The 15,006-nt window shown below is 40.2% G+C and overlaps 1 protein-coding gene across 1 annotated transcript; it reads left to right on the forward strand.

Moving 5' to 3' along the window:
* Nucleotides 1-8,886: 8,886 nt before the first annotated feature.
* C5H5orf51 (chromosome 5 C5orf51 homolog) lies at nt 8,887-14,243 on the forward strand. The gene is made up of 6 exons (XM_038402994.2): nt 8,887-9,203; nt 9,785-9,891; nt 10,318-10,464; nt 10,846-10,977; nt 12,050-12,161; nt 13,852-14,243. Exons 1-6 carry the CDS (start codon nt 9,116-9,118, stop codon nt 14,136-14,138), a joined length of 873 nt encoding a protein of 290 aa, XP_038258922.1. The 5' UTR covers nt 8,887-9,115; the 3' UTR covers nt 14,139-14,243.
* Nucleotides 14,244-15,006: the final 763 nt, after the last annotated feature.

Here is a 15,006-nt window from a genome sequence, read left to right on the forward strand (position 1 = left end):
GTTTTGTGTTTGCCCCTCTTACATTGGGCCAAAACCAAATACCAGACTACAACACTCTCAGACTTCAGAAGTGCTGCAATATGGATTCAGGTTCAAATTTTGCAGCTGATGCCAATGTCTTGTACTTCACTATAAGTTCCTCTTCATTAACAGCTATGAGTAACTGCAGCATGAGCAGGAGTCAGCAATTCCTCCTTACACATCCCCCACACCTTACAAGATAATTTTAACTTCTAGTAATAACTGTTACTTCTAGTAATTGTAACTTCAACTGGAGAAGAGGAGAAAGGTGTGATGATAATCCACTTAAAATGGAGCATTTAATTCCCAATTGGTAGGTAATAAATACTACATTCAAGTGGATTAGCAGGATGAAACCCATATGATAGAGTGAAACTTTACTAGAAGTAAACTAAAGGTTCACTCAAGAGGAGTGAAAGTGCACTGAAATACACTGAATACAGGACTTTCAGTCTCCTTCATTATTAATTGAGTTTAACTACATCATTAAGGGAAGATTCTGCTGAATACACTATACAGTTGTGGCTATCCCTCGATACAAGGATGTCTGCTGGGAGGAAAAGGTCATTGATGAGACTTAAGAAGGCTGAGGAGTCCAATCCGTGCTCTACCAGTTTTTCCACATATATGACAGGTGGCTGCTTGATGAGAGCATAACTGATGGCCAGGATGCTGTATACTTTTCTTCCTCCTCTGCCATTTCATAGCCTCTCGATCAAGGCAATTTTCTTCAAAATGGGGTGAGGCATGATGTATGATGCTATTGCCAGCCAGCTCTTCCCAATTTGTGGGGTCAATGCCTCCCTTCTTAAGATATGTTTTTAAGGTTGTCCTTGTAGCATTTCCTCTTTCCCCATGGGTACTCTTACTATGACTAAGTTGAGAAAAGAGGACTTGCTTTGGAAGATGAGTATCAGCCATTCACACACAATGGCCAGCCCAGCGAAGTTGATGTTTCATAATCATCACTGCAACACTGGTGATGTTAGCTGCAGAGAAAACGCTGGCATTGGTGCAATGTTCTTCTCATCTGATACAGAGACTCTTCCTAAGGCAGTGCTCAGGTGTTCTTAGGCTACATCATGATGGAATGACCGCCACCATCCTCTCTAATGGTTTGGAGATGGACCCGTTCACCATCCGTACTGCTGTTAAGCAGGGCTATGTTATTGCCCCAACCCTTTTTGCTGTGATCTTGATTCATGACCGCCTTTCCTCTGGAATTAGGACTGAGTATCTCATGGATGGCCAGCTCTTCAACCTGCAGCATCTTCATTGTAAAACTAAAGTCACCAGGATTGTTATTACTGACCTCAGTATGCTGACGACTGTGCTATACTCGTGCACAATGAGGCTGACTTGCAATCCACCCTAGATCTTTTCTCAGGCACCTATCAGAGCCTGGGACTTGCCTTCAACATTGGGAAGACTAAGGTGCTCCACCAGCCTACCCCAGCACAATTTGCCCCCCTTCTCCCACAAATTGTCGTGGTGAAATGTTGAGTATTTCCCTTACCTTGGTAGCCACCTCTCCCAGATGGCCAATTTTCATGTGGAGATTGAATATAGGATCTGTTGTGACAGCACAGGATCTGAATGAGCTCTCCCCTGACATCTAGTGATGAGCTGGGGGAAAAGACTTCAGGAACTTTATGTATGGAGAGAAAGCCAAGATTCCACACCAGGCTAAACTCAAAATCCACAGAAAGAGAATTTTAAAGACAGGAACAAGGACAAGTAATAAACACCAAAGAATTTGGTATCTTTGCAGAAATTTAAACCCACTGGCCCAAATTCAACGTAAGTGGATGCAACTCCCACTGACATCAATAAGAGTTTTCCCGCTTAGTTAAGAGCTGATTTTTTTCCACTGATTTTAAACTGTTAGAAGCTTGTTGGCCAAAAGATGAAGCTCGTGACATATTTCTTCAGTCTGGTCTGGTCCAGTCCCCAGTCTCTCTCTCTCTCTCTCTCTCTCTCTGATCTCTTCTAGATTGCCTGAGATCCAATCTCTCCAGTCAGGGGCAGGACGTTTGTATAACTTTTGGTGGTGCCCAGAACGGGTCCAAGTCCCGCCCTTCCCCACACCTTCCTAAGGATCTGGGAGGATGTTTGGGTGTGGGAGGGGTCTGGGCGCTGGGAGGGAGTTTGGAAGCTGAGTGGGCTCTGGGCTGGGACAGGTGTAGTAGTAGGATTTTATGTTTGTATTTTATATAATTTTTTAAAAAATAATGTAGCATGCATTAATATATTTTAAAATAAAAATAATAATGTTGCATATATTAAATGTATTGTTGTATGATTTGATTATATTTTGCCAGCCATTTTTTTTAAATAATAGAAAGGAATGGCCTAATGGGCCAATGGATAAAAATACATCAGCCAGAATCTGTGTCTGGACTGATTTTAAAGCCGTAACACACCTTTAAGGGTCACCAATTTGTTGTAGGTTTAGCATTTTAAAATAAGTAAAAGAATGCTATAATTTTTAATTGTATTTATTTATTTATTTATTTTGCAAAAACAACGAGTCTTTGTGGCAGCTTAGAGACTAACAAATTTATTTGGGCATAAGCTTTCATGGGCTAGGACTCGCTTCATCAGATGCATGGAGTGGAAAATACAGTAGCAATACAGTATCAAGTAGCAAGTATGTATATATATAGGGATTTGCCTTACCAAGTGGGGAGGTCAGTCTAACGAGACAATTCAATTAACAGTAGAATACCAAGGGAGGAAAAGTCACTTTTGTAGTGGTAATGAGGGTGGCTCATTTCAAACAGTTGACAAGAAGGTGTGAGTAACAGTAGGGAAAAATTAGTATGGTAAAATTAGGTTTTGTAATGATCCATCTACTCCCAGTCTTTATTCAGGCCTAATTTGATAGTGTCAGTTTGCAAATGAATTCCAGTTCTGCAGTTTTAGGTTGGAGTCTGTTTTTGAAGTTTTTTTTTGTTGAAGAATTGCCACTTTTAAGTCTGTTATTGAGTGACTAGGGAGGCTGCAGTGTTCTCCTACTGGTTTTTGAATGTTGTAATTCCTGATGTCAGATTTGTGTCCATTTATTCTTTTGCGTAGAGACTGTCTGGTTTGGCCAATGTACATGGCAGAGGGGCATTGCTGGCACCATGATGGCATATATCACATTGGTAGCTTTTTTTGCATTGCAATTTGATGTTTCTGTTTAAAATGTTTTGTGTAAATTAATTTTGTTTTGTGTGTGAATAAGGAATGTGTACATTAAGAACTAAGTATGAAGGCCATTGCTAAGCCAGGGAGGAACTGTACAAGGGAGGAACTGGAGACAGATGCAAGGGCGCCAGGAGGCTGCAACACGCCCCTATTAGGAAATTATTCTATGCTCATTTTAATTACGCTATTTTGTTCCAATTAATAGGTGCCTGTCTTATTTTTAGAATAGTCAATTTGCCCTCCTCTGAAGACTGTGGGTGGTCCGATGTTGCCTTTGCAGCCCTGTTTTTCAACCTCTTAGCCACAACAATTACTAGTGAAGAAAGCCAGTAAGTCTCGCTCTTTCACTTACTTTCTACACAATTATAAGCACATAATTAAGTTTTTCAGTTTGCTCTGACCTGACAAAAACTTTCTTCCACACTGTAACACAATTCTAATATTTCCCTGAAGCTATGATTTCATTACTACCTGCTTTATTAATGTCCACTTCCCATAGTGCAAGAAAGGTGTCAATTTTAAATACATGAAAAGATTAAAGTTCCTGAAGGTGCTAGGAATAGCAATACTACAATTTTTTTCTCCAAATCCCAAATCTGATTACCCATGCTCAGAAAGGGGTCCAAGAACTTCCTCAGCAAAATAATGGAGGGATGCCTTAAAGGTACAAGACACAAAGTGCTATATTTCATTCCAAAGACAATATTCTCTGGTCTCACATATGGCTATGATGTCATGAAAATTTTGGTATTAATATACCTGTTTCTTGAATGCTGACCTCCACTAGTATTCTAGATGTGGTTTATAGATGGAGTAACCAGGCCTTACTTTGGCGGGGGGGAATAATTTAAAAACATATTTTTAAAACAGTCCAATGTTCTTTCTTAACATAAAAGAGATAAATGTCAATACATACACACTAAAATATTAAAGGATACTTCATGGTACCCAGACTTCCAAAAGTGGCTTAACTGGGGTTTGTCTTGTAGATTTTGCTTTTTTGTTTTGAATTTAAAACCAATCCTTGCTCTACTTGAGAATTCGTAAGCAAAGCAGATTATGTACATGATTAACGGTAAAAAATTGGTGTCTGGGAGCAGAGTGCCTGGTTTCTCAGGTGTCTGTGAGAGGAGTGCCTGTTTTCTGATTTTAACAATAAATCACATTTCTGCTTTTTAAAAAAAATCTTAATCGAGCACTGATTGATTGATTGATTGATAAAATAAAAATATTAGTAGACTCTGGAAAGTAAAGCTTTTTGATGTCAAGGTAAGATGGTTTTAGTTCAACTGCTCCTTGAAACATGTGACTTAAACTAACAAAAGACAGAATACTCAGTTAATTCATCCCATATTAGACATAAAATATAAATCTGTGCATTATCTTGTTCATGCAAATACTAAACCCAATTTTTTTAAAAAAAATATTTATTTAAAAGATCACCCACTTCAGATATAAAAAGTGACATTTTCTCCATGAACATTGTGTGAAGTGACAGTCCCGCCTTCCTAGCAGCTTTGCTATACTGTAGAGAGAACATTGTGCTTCCAAAAGCTGATGCTTGCAAATTTCATTCTAAAGCAGCAACGGTTTACAGAAAACTCTATAAGAGGATATCGGATGCTTTCTGAGCTATGTAACTCCTGTAGGATACACATGCTGCTTCAGAGTAGGGAGTTGTAAATCAGCTGAACAAGCAAATGAAATAGGGTCTGCATTTTCTTACAGTCTACCTCTGCCCCAGCAAGGGTTGCCAACACTGTATTTCAAAAGTAAGGGAGTGTTTTCTTAGCACCCCCACCTCACTCTCCTCTGATATTACTATTATTAATAATAATTAATAAGCAATACTCACATTTACTAGCGGTATTTCTTGACGCTTTTTGCAGCACTCAGCAACTCCTGATCTTTCTGTACAGAGATAAAAAATAAGGGGTTTCTCTCATAATGAGAGACTGTGAGTTTTGCTTCTTTCAGGGTACCTTCCAGGACTCCCTTTTTAGAGCTGGTATTCTCCTACCAGAGGACCAAAGTCTCTAACTCCATCTGGAAACTGATCTTGATAATACAATTTAAAAGGATAAGATAGAGTGCTCTGGTCCTTTAGCTCCTTGTACTAAATCAATTCATCTTAGGAAACTAATATTATAGTTAAAAGAACGAGGAGTACTTGTGGCACCTTAGAGACTAACAAATTTATTTGGGCATAAGCTTTGGGGGCTAAAACCCACTTCATCAGATACATGCAGTGGAAAATACAGTAAGAAGTTATAGATATAGATATAGATATTTACACTCAGAGAACATGAAAAAACGGGAGTTGCCATACCAACTCTAACAAGGCTAATCAATTAAGGTGGGCTATTATCAGCAGGAGAAAAAAACTTTTGTAGTGATGATCAGGATGGCCCATTTCAAACAGTTGACAAGAAGGTGTGAGTAATAGTGAGGGAAAATTAGCATGGGAAAATAGGACAAAGGAGGTGCTGTCATCATCATGAATAGGTCAGAATATGAACAAGAGGCTGCTAGGCAGTTCTCTAACACCACATTCTACAGGTCATTACCCTCTAATCCCACTGAGGGTTACCAAAAGAAACTACAGTATTTGCTCAAGAAACTCCCTGAAAAAGCACAGGAACAAATTGCACAGACACACGACCAGGGGTATTCTATCTGCTACCCAAGATCCATAAACCTGGGAATCCTGGATGCCCCATCATCTCAGGCATTGGCACCTTGACAGCAGGATTGTCTGGCTATGTAGACTCTCTCCTCAGGCCCTATGCTACCAGCACTCCTAGCTATCTTGGAGACACCACTGACTTCCTGAGGAAACTACAATTCATTGGTGATCTTCCAGAAAACACCACCTTAGCCACTATGGATGTAGAAGCCCCCTACACCAACATTCCACACAAAGATGGACTACAAGCCGTCAGGAACAGTATCTCCGATAATGTCACTGCAAACCTGGTGGCTGAACTCTGTGACTTTGTCCTCATCCACAACTATTTCACATTTGGGGACAATGTATACCTTCAAGTCAACGGCACTGCTATGGGTACCCACATGGCCCCACAGTATGCCAACATTTTTATGGCTGACTTAGAACAATGCTTCCTCAGCTCTCATCCTCTAGTGCCCCTACTCTACTTGTGCTACATTGATGACATCTTCATCATCTGGACCAAGGAAAAGAAGCCCTTGAGGAATTCCACCATGATTTCAACAATTTCCATCCCATCATCAACCTCAGCTTGGACCAGTCCACACAAGAGATCCATTTCCCAGACACTACAGTGCTAATAATCAATGGTCACATAAACACCACCCTATACTGGAAACCTACTGACAGCTATACTTACCTACATGTATCTAGCTTCCATTCAGACCACATCACACGATCCATTGTCTACAGCCACGCTCTAAGATACAACTGCATTTGCTCCAATCCCTCAGACAGAGACAAACACCTACAAGAACTCTATCAAGAGTTCTTAAAACTAAAATACCCACCTGCTGAAGTGAAGAAACAGATTGACAGGTCCAGAAGAGTACCCAGAAGTCACCTACTGCAGGACAGGCCCAACAAAGAAAGTAACAGAACGCCACTAGCCATCTCCTTCAGCCCCCAACTAAAACCTTTATAGTGCATCATCAAGTATCTACAACCTATACTGAATGACGATCCCTCACTCTCACAGATCTTGGGAGACAGGCCAGTCCTCACTTACAGGCAGCCCCCCAACCTGAAGCAAATACTCACCAACAACAACACAGCACACAACAAAAACACTAACCCAGGAACCTATCCTTGCAACAAAGCCCGTTGCCAACTCTGTCCACATATCTGTTCAAAGGACACCATCATAGGACCTAATCACACAGCCACACCATCAGGGGCTCGATCACCTCCACATCTACCAATGTGATATATGCCATCATGTGCCAGCAATGCCCCTCTGCCATGTACATTGGCCAAATCGGACAGTATCTACGCAAAAGAATAAATGGACACAAATCAGACATCAAGAATTATAACATTCAAAAACCTGTCGGAGAACACTTCAACCTCTTTGGACATTCAATTACAAAGGTAAAAGTCGCAATTCTTCAACAAAAAAACTTCAAAAACAGACTCCAACAAGAAACTGCAGAACTGGAATTAATTTGCAAACTGGACACCATTGCATTAGGCTTGAATAAAGACTGGGAGTGGATGGGTCATTACACAAACTAAATACTATTTCCCCATGCTAATTTTTCCCCTACTGTTACTCACACCTTCTTGTCAACTTAAAATTGGCCATCCTGATTATCACTACAAAAGTTTTTTTTCTCCTGCTGATAATAGCCCACCTTAATTGATTAGCCTTGTTAGAGTTGGTATGGCAACCCCCATTTTTTCAAATTCTCTGTATATATATGTATATATATATATGTGTGCATGTGTGTGTATCTTCCTACTGTATTTTCCACTGCATGCATCTGATGAAGTGGGTTTTAGCCCAAGAAAGCTTATGCCCAAATAAATTTGTTAGTCTCTAAGGTGCCACAAGTACTCCTCGTTCTTTTTGCTGATACAGGCTAACACGGCTACCACTCTGAAACCTGTCACCATTATAGTTAAAGGCACTTTAGAAATACAGTTGTTATACCAATGAAACATGATGGTAACAATCTATGGTGTGCTAGCAGCTTGTTGTTGAGGGGAAAGAGAAATATCTTTTCATAGCAGCAGCCTCTGCAGAACTTCTGGAGGTCATCACCTGCAGGTGGTATTTTAGGCCGGATAGGAACCAAGACATGGAGAAGCAGCAGCTTGTCTCCAAAACAAGTATAGATGTAGATTTACTTTTGTCTAGTTTTCAGTTTTATCGGGTGTGCCCCAATACTAAAATGTTATCCCTCAGAATCAGCAGTGAAGCAGTTGGAATTGGGGCAACGCTCAGTTTAAAATCTGAAAAATTCTGCCTTTTTGTCATTCTGCCTGCAGTTTAAGTCAATGTTGCTTACAATTATTTTAATGCCAAGCATCATTTTACATCAGGTCTGGACTGCATCCTGATTTATAAACAATTAACTGATTCTAGTGGAGATGCTCCCCAAAGGCTTTGAAGCTGCATAGCAGGAAGGAGAACAGCATTCAAGTATGGATGATAAGAGTCAGTAGAAGATATTCACCCATCTCCTCAGTATCCCAGTTCCTTTCTGAAGGATTTTTGTTTGTTTACATTCTGTCCCCTCTGGTGAATAAAAACTTTCCAAGAATGACCCAGCTGCTGTACCATCTCAGAGACATGAGCTGCCCCCTTCTGACTCACGCGTTAACTCTGAAGCCTAATGGCAGCAACTTCTGATTTACTATGAAACTGTTTGCCTTTGACCCCAGAGAAACGAGACAATTCTACCAAGCTAGGTACCCCCAAGACCACCCCCGGCCCCCTAGGGCCAGCACCTTCGGGGGGTGAACGTGGGATACACCTAACAATGACCTGACCCCACCCCAGCTGCTAAGGGGAGGGACTAAGGAACGAGGGGGTCAGCCCTGCCCTGGGTAAGAAGCGTAGCAGCAGGACAGAGAACAATGGGTTAAACCCCGCTCACGCGGGAGGCGGTTGCCTCGTCCAGGGAGCGACCAAAGAGACTCGCAAAGGGGGAAAGACGGAAAGACACATATGCAATCTCTATGGCGCATGCGCAGGGACTGAGTTTCTCCCCCCCCCCCCGCACCTAGTTGGCTGGTCCCGTCACTCCCATGCCAGCGCATCCGTGTTCATCAGCTGGGACGCCTGCTCCCTCACCCCCCCGTGTCACGTGATTTCGGCGGCGGGTCGGTGATGAGGTCACGTGAGAAGGCTGGTCGAGTCACGTGATCCGGGGAGGCGTGGTTGCTGTTATGGCTGCGACGGTGGTGGTTGCGCTGCAGCCGCGGTTGACGGGGCTGGGGCGGAGGCTGGAGCGGCTGAGAGAAGCGGGCGGAGATGGTGAGCGGGGGTTACCCCAGCCCCGCCGGCGTGAAGGCGCTCCTTCTCCCCGTGGATCGTCTTGGCCTCCTGCCCCATGTACAGCCGAGCCCTGCAGGGACGGCAGCGCCTTCCCACGGGGCAGCCAAACAAGAGCTCTGTCCCGGGTTCCTCACGGAGACTTGTTCCCACCGAGCCTCTGCCTGTCACTGTGGCATGGGCTCATCTAGGCCAAAGAGAGACTCTTTCAAATAAAAGTAGGATTCTAGTGTGTAGCCTCTTCCTAAAGCATCAGACCGTGAACGTAAAAAATAGGGGAGGTCAAACTTTGGCACAAAAGCAGTAGGCTGTCAAGAAAACGCGCCTCTGGCTTGTTTCAGTATTTTACTATTCGGCCGTTTGAGGGACAAAACGTTTTAGAGAGTAGGTTTTCCCGGTTACTGAGCTAGTGTTTCTGTCGCTGCAGATACTGTTATGATGGATACAAACGTGTAATGATAAAGTCAGGCAAGCCAGGCTGTTGAAAGACACTGATTGTAGGTCATTGCCAGACATTTTTCTGGCTTTCTAAGGAGGTCTTTTTTCCCCCCATCCTCTTACAGATGCTTTTTTAGTGAAGGGTGCTATCTCGCTGGAGAAGCTGAAAGATCTTTGTAAAGAAGATAAAGAAATGGTAAATCCTTCAAATCTTCTGCAGCTTTACACACAGGTATGGTATTTCAATGAGTCATGCTTTAAGAAACAATTACATTTATAATTTAAAATTAAAGAAAAGGTGGCATAGCATGAAAAGATTCCTTGATGTTCTTAGATGCCTGTAGTGTATTTTATGGTGGCTGCAAGCATTTTCAGAAAATTCTGGTCACCTTATGCTCTGGATCAGAGACAAGCAGAATTAATGGGAGTTGAACTAGTGTTAGAGGATGACAACACTGAGTGCTGTCTATTATGTAGATTTAAATTATTGTAAGAATTTTTACTTTGTGATTTGTGAACTCTAAAGTGAGTTTTTCTAAATTAAATGTTATAAAATTAACTTTCAAATCATAACATTAACAAGCTCATATTTTACTGTATATAATGTTTGTTTAATTTGTTGAATGTTTTGTTTATAGTATGTTTTCCCTTTTTTTAGATAGTCTTGGACATCACATATTTTGAGGAGAACCAACTTGTAGATGAAGATTTTCCAGAAGATTCTTCCTCACAGAGAGTTAAAGAACTTATCAGTATTCTTTCAGAACCAGAGGTTCTAGTTAAAGAAAGCAACATGCATCAAGAAGTGAGTACTGAATTATGGCAAACAACCTTACTTCAAATGGCTGGGGTTTTTAATAGAGAATGACACTTATTTTTAATTTTGATGGGTAAACCACAAAATATTCTGAGGTCTCTTTAAAAGGTTCTGATTCTTATCTGTCTATAAGCACTGATTCTTGAATGATGGTCTACAGACCACTTTTAGAAGCAGCTCACTAGACCCTCACCGTGGTGGTTCTTGCTAGTTGTAGTACAGTCCAGGACTCATTAGAGTTTCAAGAGACCTCTTTGGCTGCCTAATCTAAAAACAATAAACTCTGTGACCTTCAGAGTTCTCATGTATTTCTTTGATTTCCTAGGGCTAAAACAACAGTTTTGGTTCAGCTTTTGAGTTTTATTTCAGCTATGTGGTGTTCTTGGTATGGAATTGTTAGAATGTCTATCCTGGAGACGAGGAGCTCTACTCTACATGTATTGTCACACTGTAAAAGAGAGAGGATGCTGGCTAACAGAAAACACTGACTTGTTTAAAAAGGTAAAGCCCCTTTTCTTCACAAGCAGGCATTTTAAAATTTGTTGTAATTCTAACAAGCTGGTGATCATGGGAAAACTGTGATCCTCAGACAAGCTGTTTGCTTGATTGGAGTTTTGACAAAATCACAACAGCCACAAAGTATATTAGATTTGTAATCTGTCCACAGTTTTCTCTTCTGTCATTGAACTGGCTCAGTTTGGATCACAGTTGGAAACTTGGAGTAAAATTTTCAGAAGCACCTAAGTGACTTTTAGGACTTGTCTACATCAGAAAATTTTACCAGTTAAGCTGTTATAGCTAAACAGATATAGTTATACTCATATAAACCCCCTTGTGGATATTCTTTTTCAGTTGTCATGAATTCCTTCCAAAGGTTTTTCTTTTGTTTTTGTTTTTTTATATAAAAAAGGTGCTCTTAAATGTAATAACTGAATTGATGAAATTTAAACTTTAATTTATAATGGTATAACTTTTCCATGTAGACAGACCCTTAGAATACCAAATCCTATTGATTTTTTGAGATTTAAGTCTATATCTAAATATGTATATTGCACTTGAAAATAGGATTTAGGCTCCTAAATCACATAAGCACTTTTAAAAATTTTACTGTTGGACACTGTCTACTTAAAATAATAATTTATTGAACTTTTAATCTGTTCAGCAGCCATTTGAAAAGTTACCTGAAAATACTTCTCTTGTGTTACCAATTAGTACATTAAATTTAGTTTGAGCTAAAATTTTAAATATAATCTCCCTAAAATAGCAATTTTAAAATAGTCTTAACTAAAATCATAAATATAGCAATCTAATATGGTTTATGTTGCATATCTGAACACAGGAAGATGGGGGGGGAAGTTAATTTCATGGATTTATGACTCTCCATAAATTAAATAATTACTTTTGCCTTTAAAATTATATTCATCTTACTATTTTTCCTTCATATAAGTACTTGAGAAACATTTTAATTTAAAATAATTCTGACTAGAATTGATTACATTGCAGTTGATCTAATTTGTTGTCTGCTGTTCTAACACTTTTTTTTTTTTTATTTTCTGTGGTAATTTATATTCAGTGTCTTAACAATGGAATCCATTACTTACTGAAGATGCTAAGGTTTAGATACCCTCCTCGGCTAAATGATGTCTCATTTCAGGATAAAGACACAGCTAGACTGCTCAGTGAAGGTAAATTGTTCTTCACCTGTTCCCTCTCCTTTATAAGATCCTGTACCACATAATTTTTAAAAATGCAGGTTGAACTTCACGCAGATTTGAATTCTGTCCCCTTTTAAGAACAATGAATCATAGAAACAGGCAAGAACAAATTGTCCTGTTTTCCTGTTCTGAATTGTGGACATGGGCGCGGAGAGAGAGAGAATAAGACAATTAGCTGAACTATAAATTCATCTCAGAAAAATGGACAGCTGAATGATCTAGTTATGGGTTACAAAGCCTTTGACATCTAGGTCATTGGTTCAAATTCTGGTCCAGATCATCAGTGCCCAAAAGTTATTAGCATCTGAAGACAGTTTGGTGCCAGTATGTTTTGTGATCTGTCCATTTTTCAGTAGGCAAGAGTCAACATAATTGGCACTAAGTGGTACCTTGCTGGCAGTCTTTGCAGTCATGCCTAGGATTAAATGGACATGGTCGATTAACTGTATTCACAGTGCTAGAGATCGTACTTCCAGAATTGGGTTGAGTCACATTAGATAGAATTGAGACATTTTTACTATCACTGCCTATGCTGTACCTGTTCTATGGTTATCTATATATATATCACTATTGCTATTACTGTTTTTCATCTGAGGATCTTAAAGTACTTTAAAAAAACTGAATTTAGCTTCCCCCCCCCCCCCATGCACCATCTGTATATAACATTTTAGTCAAATGTTTAAAAAAAAAAGTCACTGTTCAACAAATTCTTTTGAGGTGGCACTGTACATTTATATAAATGATGAAAATCGAAGCACAGGCTGGTTAAATGAATTAAACAAATTCAAATAGGAAGTGTTTTGGAGCCAGGATTAAGACAGGTTTCAGAGTAGCAGCCGTGTTAGTCTGCATTCGCAAAAAGAAAAGGAGTACTTGTGGCACCTTAGAGACCAACAAATTTATTTGAGCATAAGTTTTTGTGAGCTACTGTAGCTCACGAAAGCTTATGCTCAAATAAATTTGTTGGTCTCTAAGGTGCCACAAGTACTCCTTTTCTTTTTTAGGATTAAGACAGTCACTGGGGCTTTCAATCTAGCCTTGTCATAAGTATACAATTCACTTTAAGAAGTGTTAATAGGACTTTTTTTTATTATCTTATAGTCATTGTCTCTTCATTTCTTTAGCGATGTTTTTTCTTTGTAAAAGACCATGGATATCTACTATATGGCATTGTCCAAATACTAAAGCTACTAATACTACTGGGGAGCTGCTTTTTAAACTCGGTGCATGCAGCTGAGGAAGTGCAGAAAGTTTGTTTACCTATTTTAAAAAAACCTCTGCCTCTATAGTGACATTCTGTATTTTTATAAACCATTGCAGTAAACACTGATATTTGTCAGACAATTGTATATGGCAAAGTCAGTATTAAAACCCATCTTTTACTGGAAGACAGAGTGCCCAAAGTAATGAGCTAGGACATAGACTTGGAGTCTTTTTTTGCGGCTTTGCCACTGGCCTACTAGGTGACCTTGACTTCACTTCTCTGTGCTTTCATGTATTCTTCTGTAAAATGAGGATAATGATACTTACTGCCTTCTGTAAAATTCTTGATCTGTTGAAAAGCTCTAAGTTAATGATTATTATTTTTGTTAAACAGAATAAGAGGGGAGAAATAAGTGTTGTGTCACCTGGAGTCTTGAATTCTAAATTGTTTTTGCAGGTATATTTAGTGATACCCATGTACTGGCCATGATGTATATTGGAGAAATGTGTTACTGGGGACTGAAGCACTGTGGAGAAGAAAAGCCTGGACCCCATGAAATGGATTCTGAATCTAATACTGAACTGCATTGCAGCTTACATAGTGCAGTGCTGGATTTCCGAGAAGTAGGAGAAAAGATGTTAATGAAATATGTAACTATGTGTGAGGGACTCTTAAAAGGACAAGACTGGAATACGACAAATGCAAAACTAATCTTGGACTACTTCAAGAAATTCCATAGCTAGCTTAATTAACCAGTTGCTGTTATCCATTCTTTACAAGAAAGTTGCAATATATGAAGAACACAAGTAGAAAGATCAACATTAAACTGAGACGAAACACTATTAAAACCTCAGTAGTGTGACTATTTTTCTTGTGCTATTGGAAATTTTACAGCTACAATTCTGAAAGTGACGGGGGAGAATTGCTATTTATTTGCTTTAAAAACAGCTTACAATTTAGTGAGCCTCCAGTCAGGCAAACTGCCTGCCTTCTCAGTATTTAAATTCTGAAGAGGGTAGGTGTGTACACAGGTGTACGTGACACACATTCTTTTGGCACTTCGGTTTAGTCGTCCTAGGACAGCGGGTTCTATCAACGGCGGAGGATAACACAGCCATGAATAAGGAGGACGTGGGGCACCTTAGAGACTAACAAATTTATTAGAGCATAAGCTTTCGTGAGCTACTGCTCACTTCAGCGGATGCATTCATCGAATCCCAGTCCTCCTTTTTCTTTTTGCCACTACAGACTAACACGGCTGCTACTCTGACACAGTCATGAATAACAGTGATGGCAGAGAACTTGTTTATGGGGGATTTTGTCATGTGGACAGCTGTGACCCCCTACCACCTCAGAAGCCAACAGTGGAAGTGAGAGTCTATTATTATGGCTTGAGGGGCTGTGGTTATAATGTAAATATCCTCCCTCTCCCGGTGCAGAGCGTAGGTAAAAGCCCTTTCTCGTGCGGGGGAGCCGGCTTGAGGTTGTTTCTAAAGCAGCCCTGCCCTTCGTTCCAACCTTTCCTGCTGCAGGGCTGCCGTAGCCAGCTGCTCCGCTACTTAAGCCCCTGTCAACCGCGCAGCAGCCTGCGTCGCTGCTCTCGCCGTTGCA

The sequence above is a fragment of the Dermochelys coriacea genome, chromosome 5, assembly GCF_009764565.3.
Source record: "Dermochelys coriacea isolate rDerCor1 chromosome 5, rDerCor1.pri.v4, whole genome shotgun sequence".
Taxonomy (NCBI): domain Eukaryota; kingdom Metazoa; phylum Chordata; order Testudines; family Dermochelyidae; genus Dermochelys; species Dermochelys coriacea.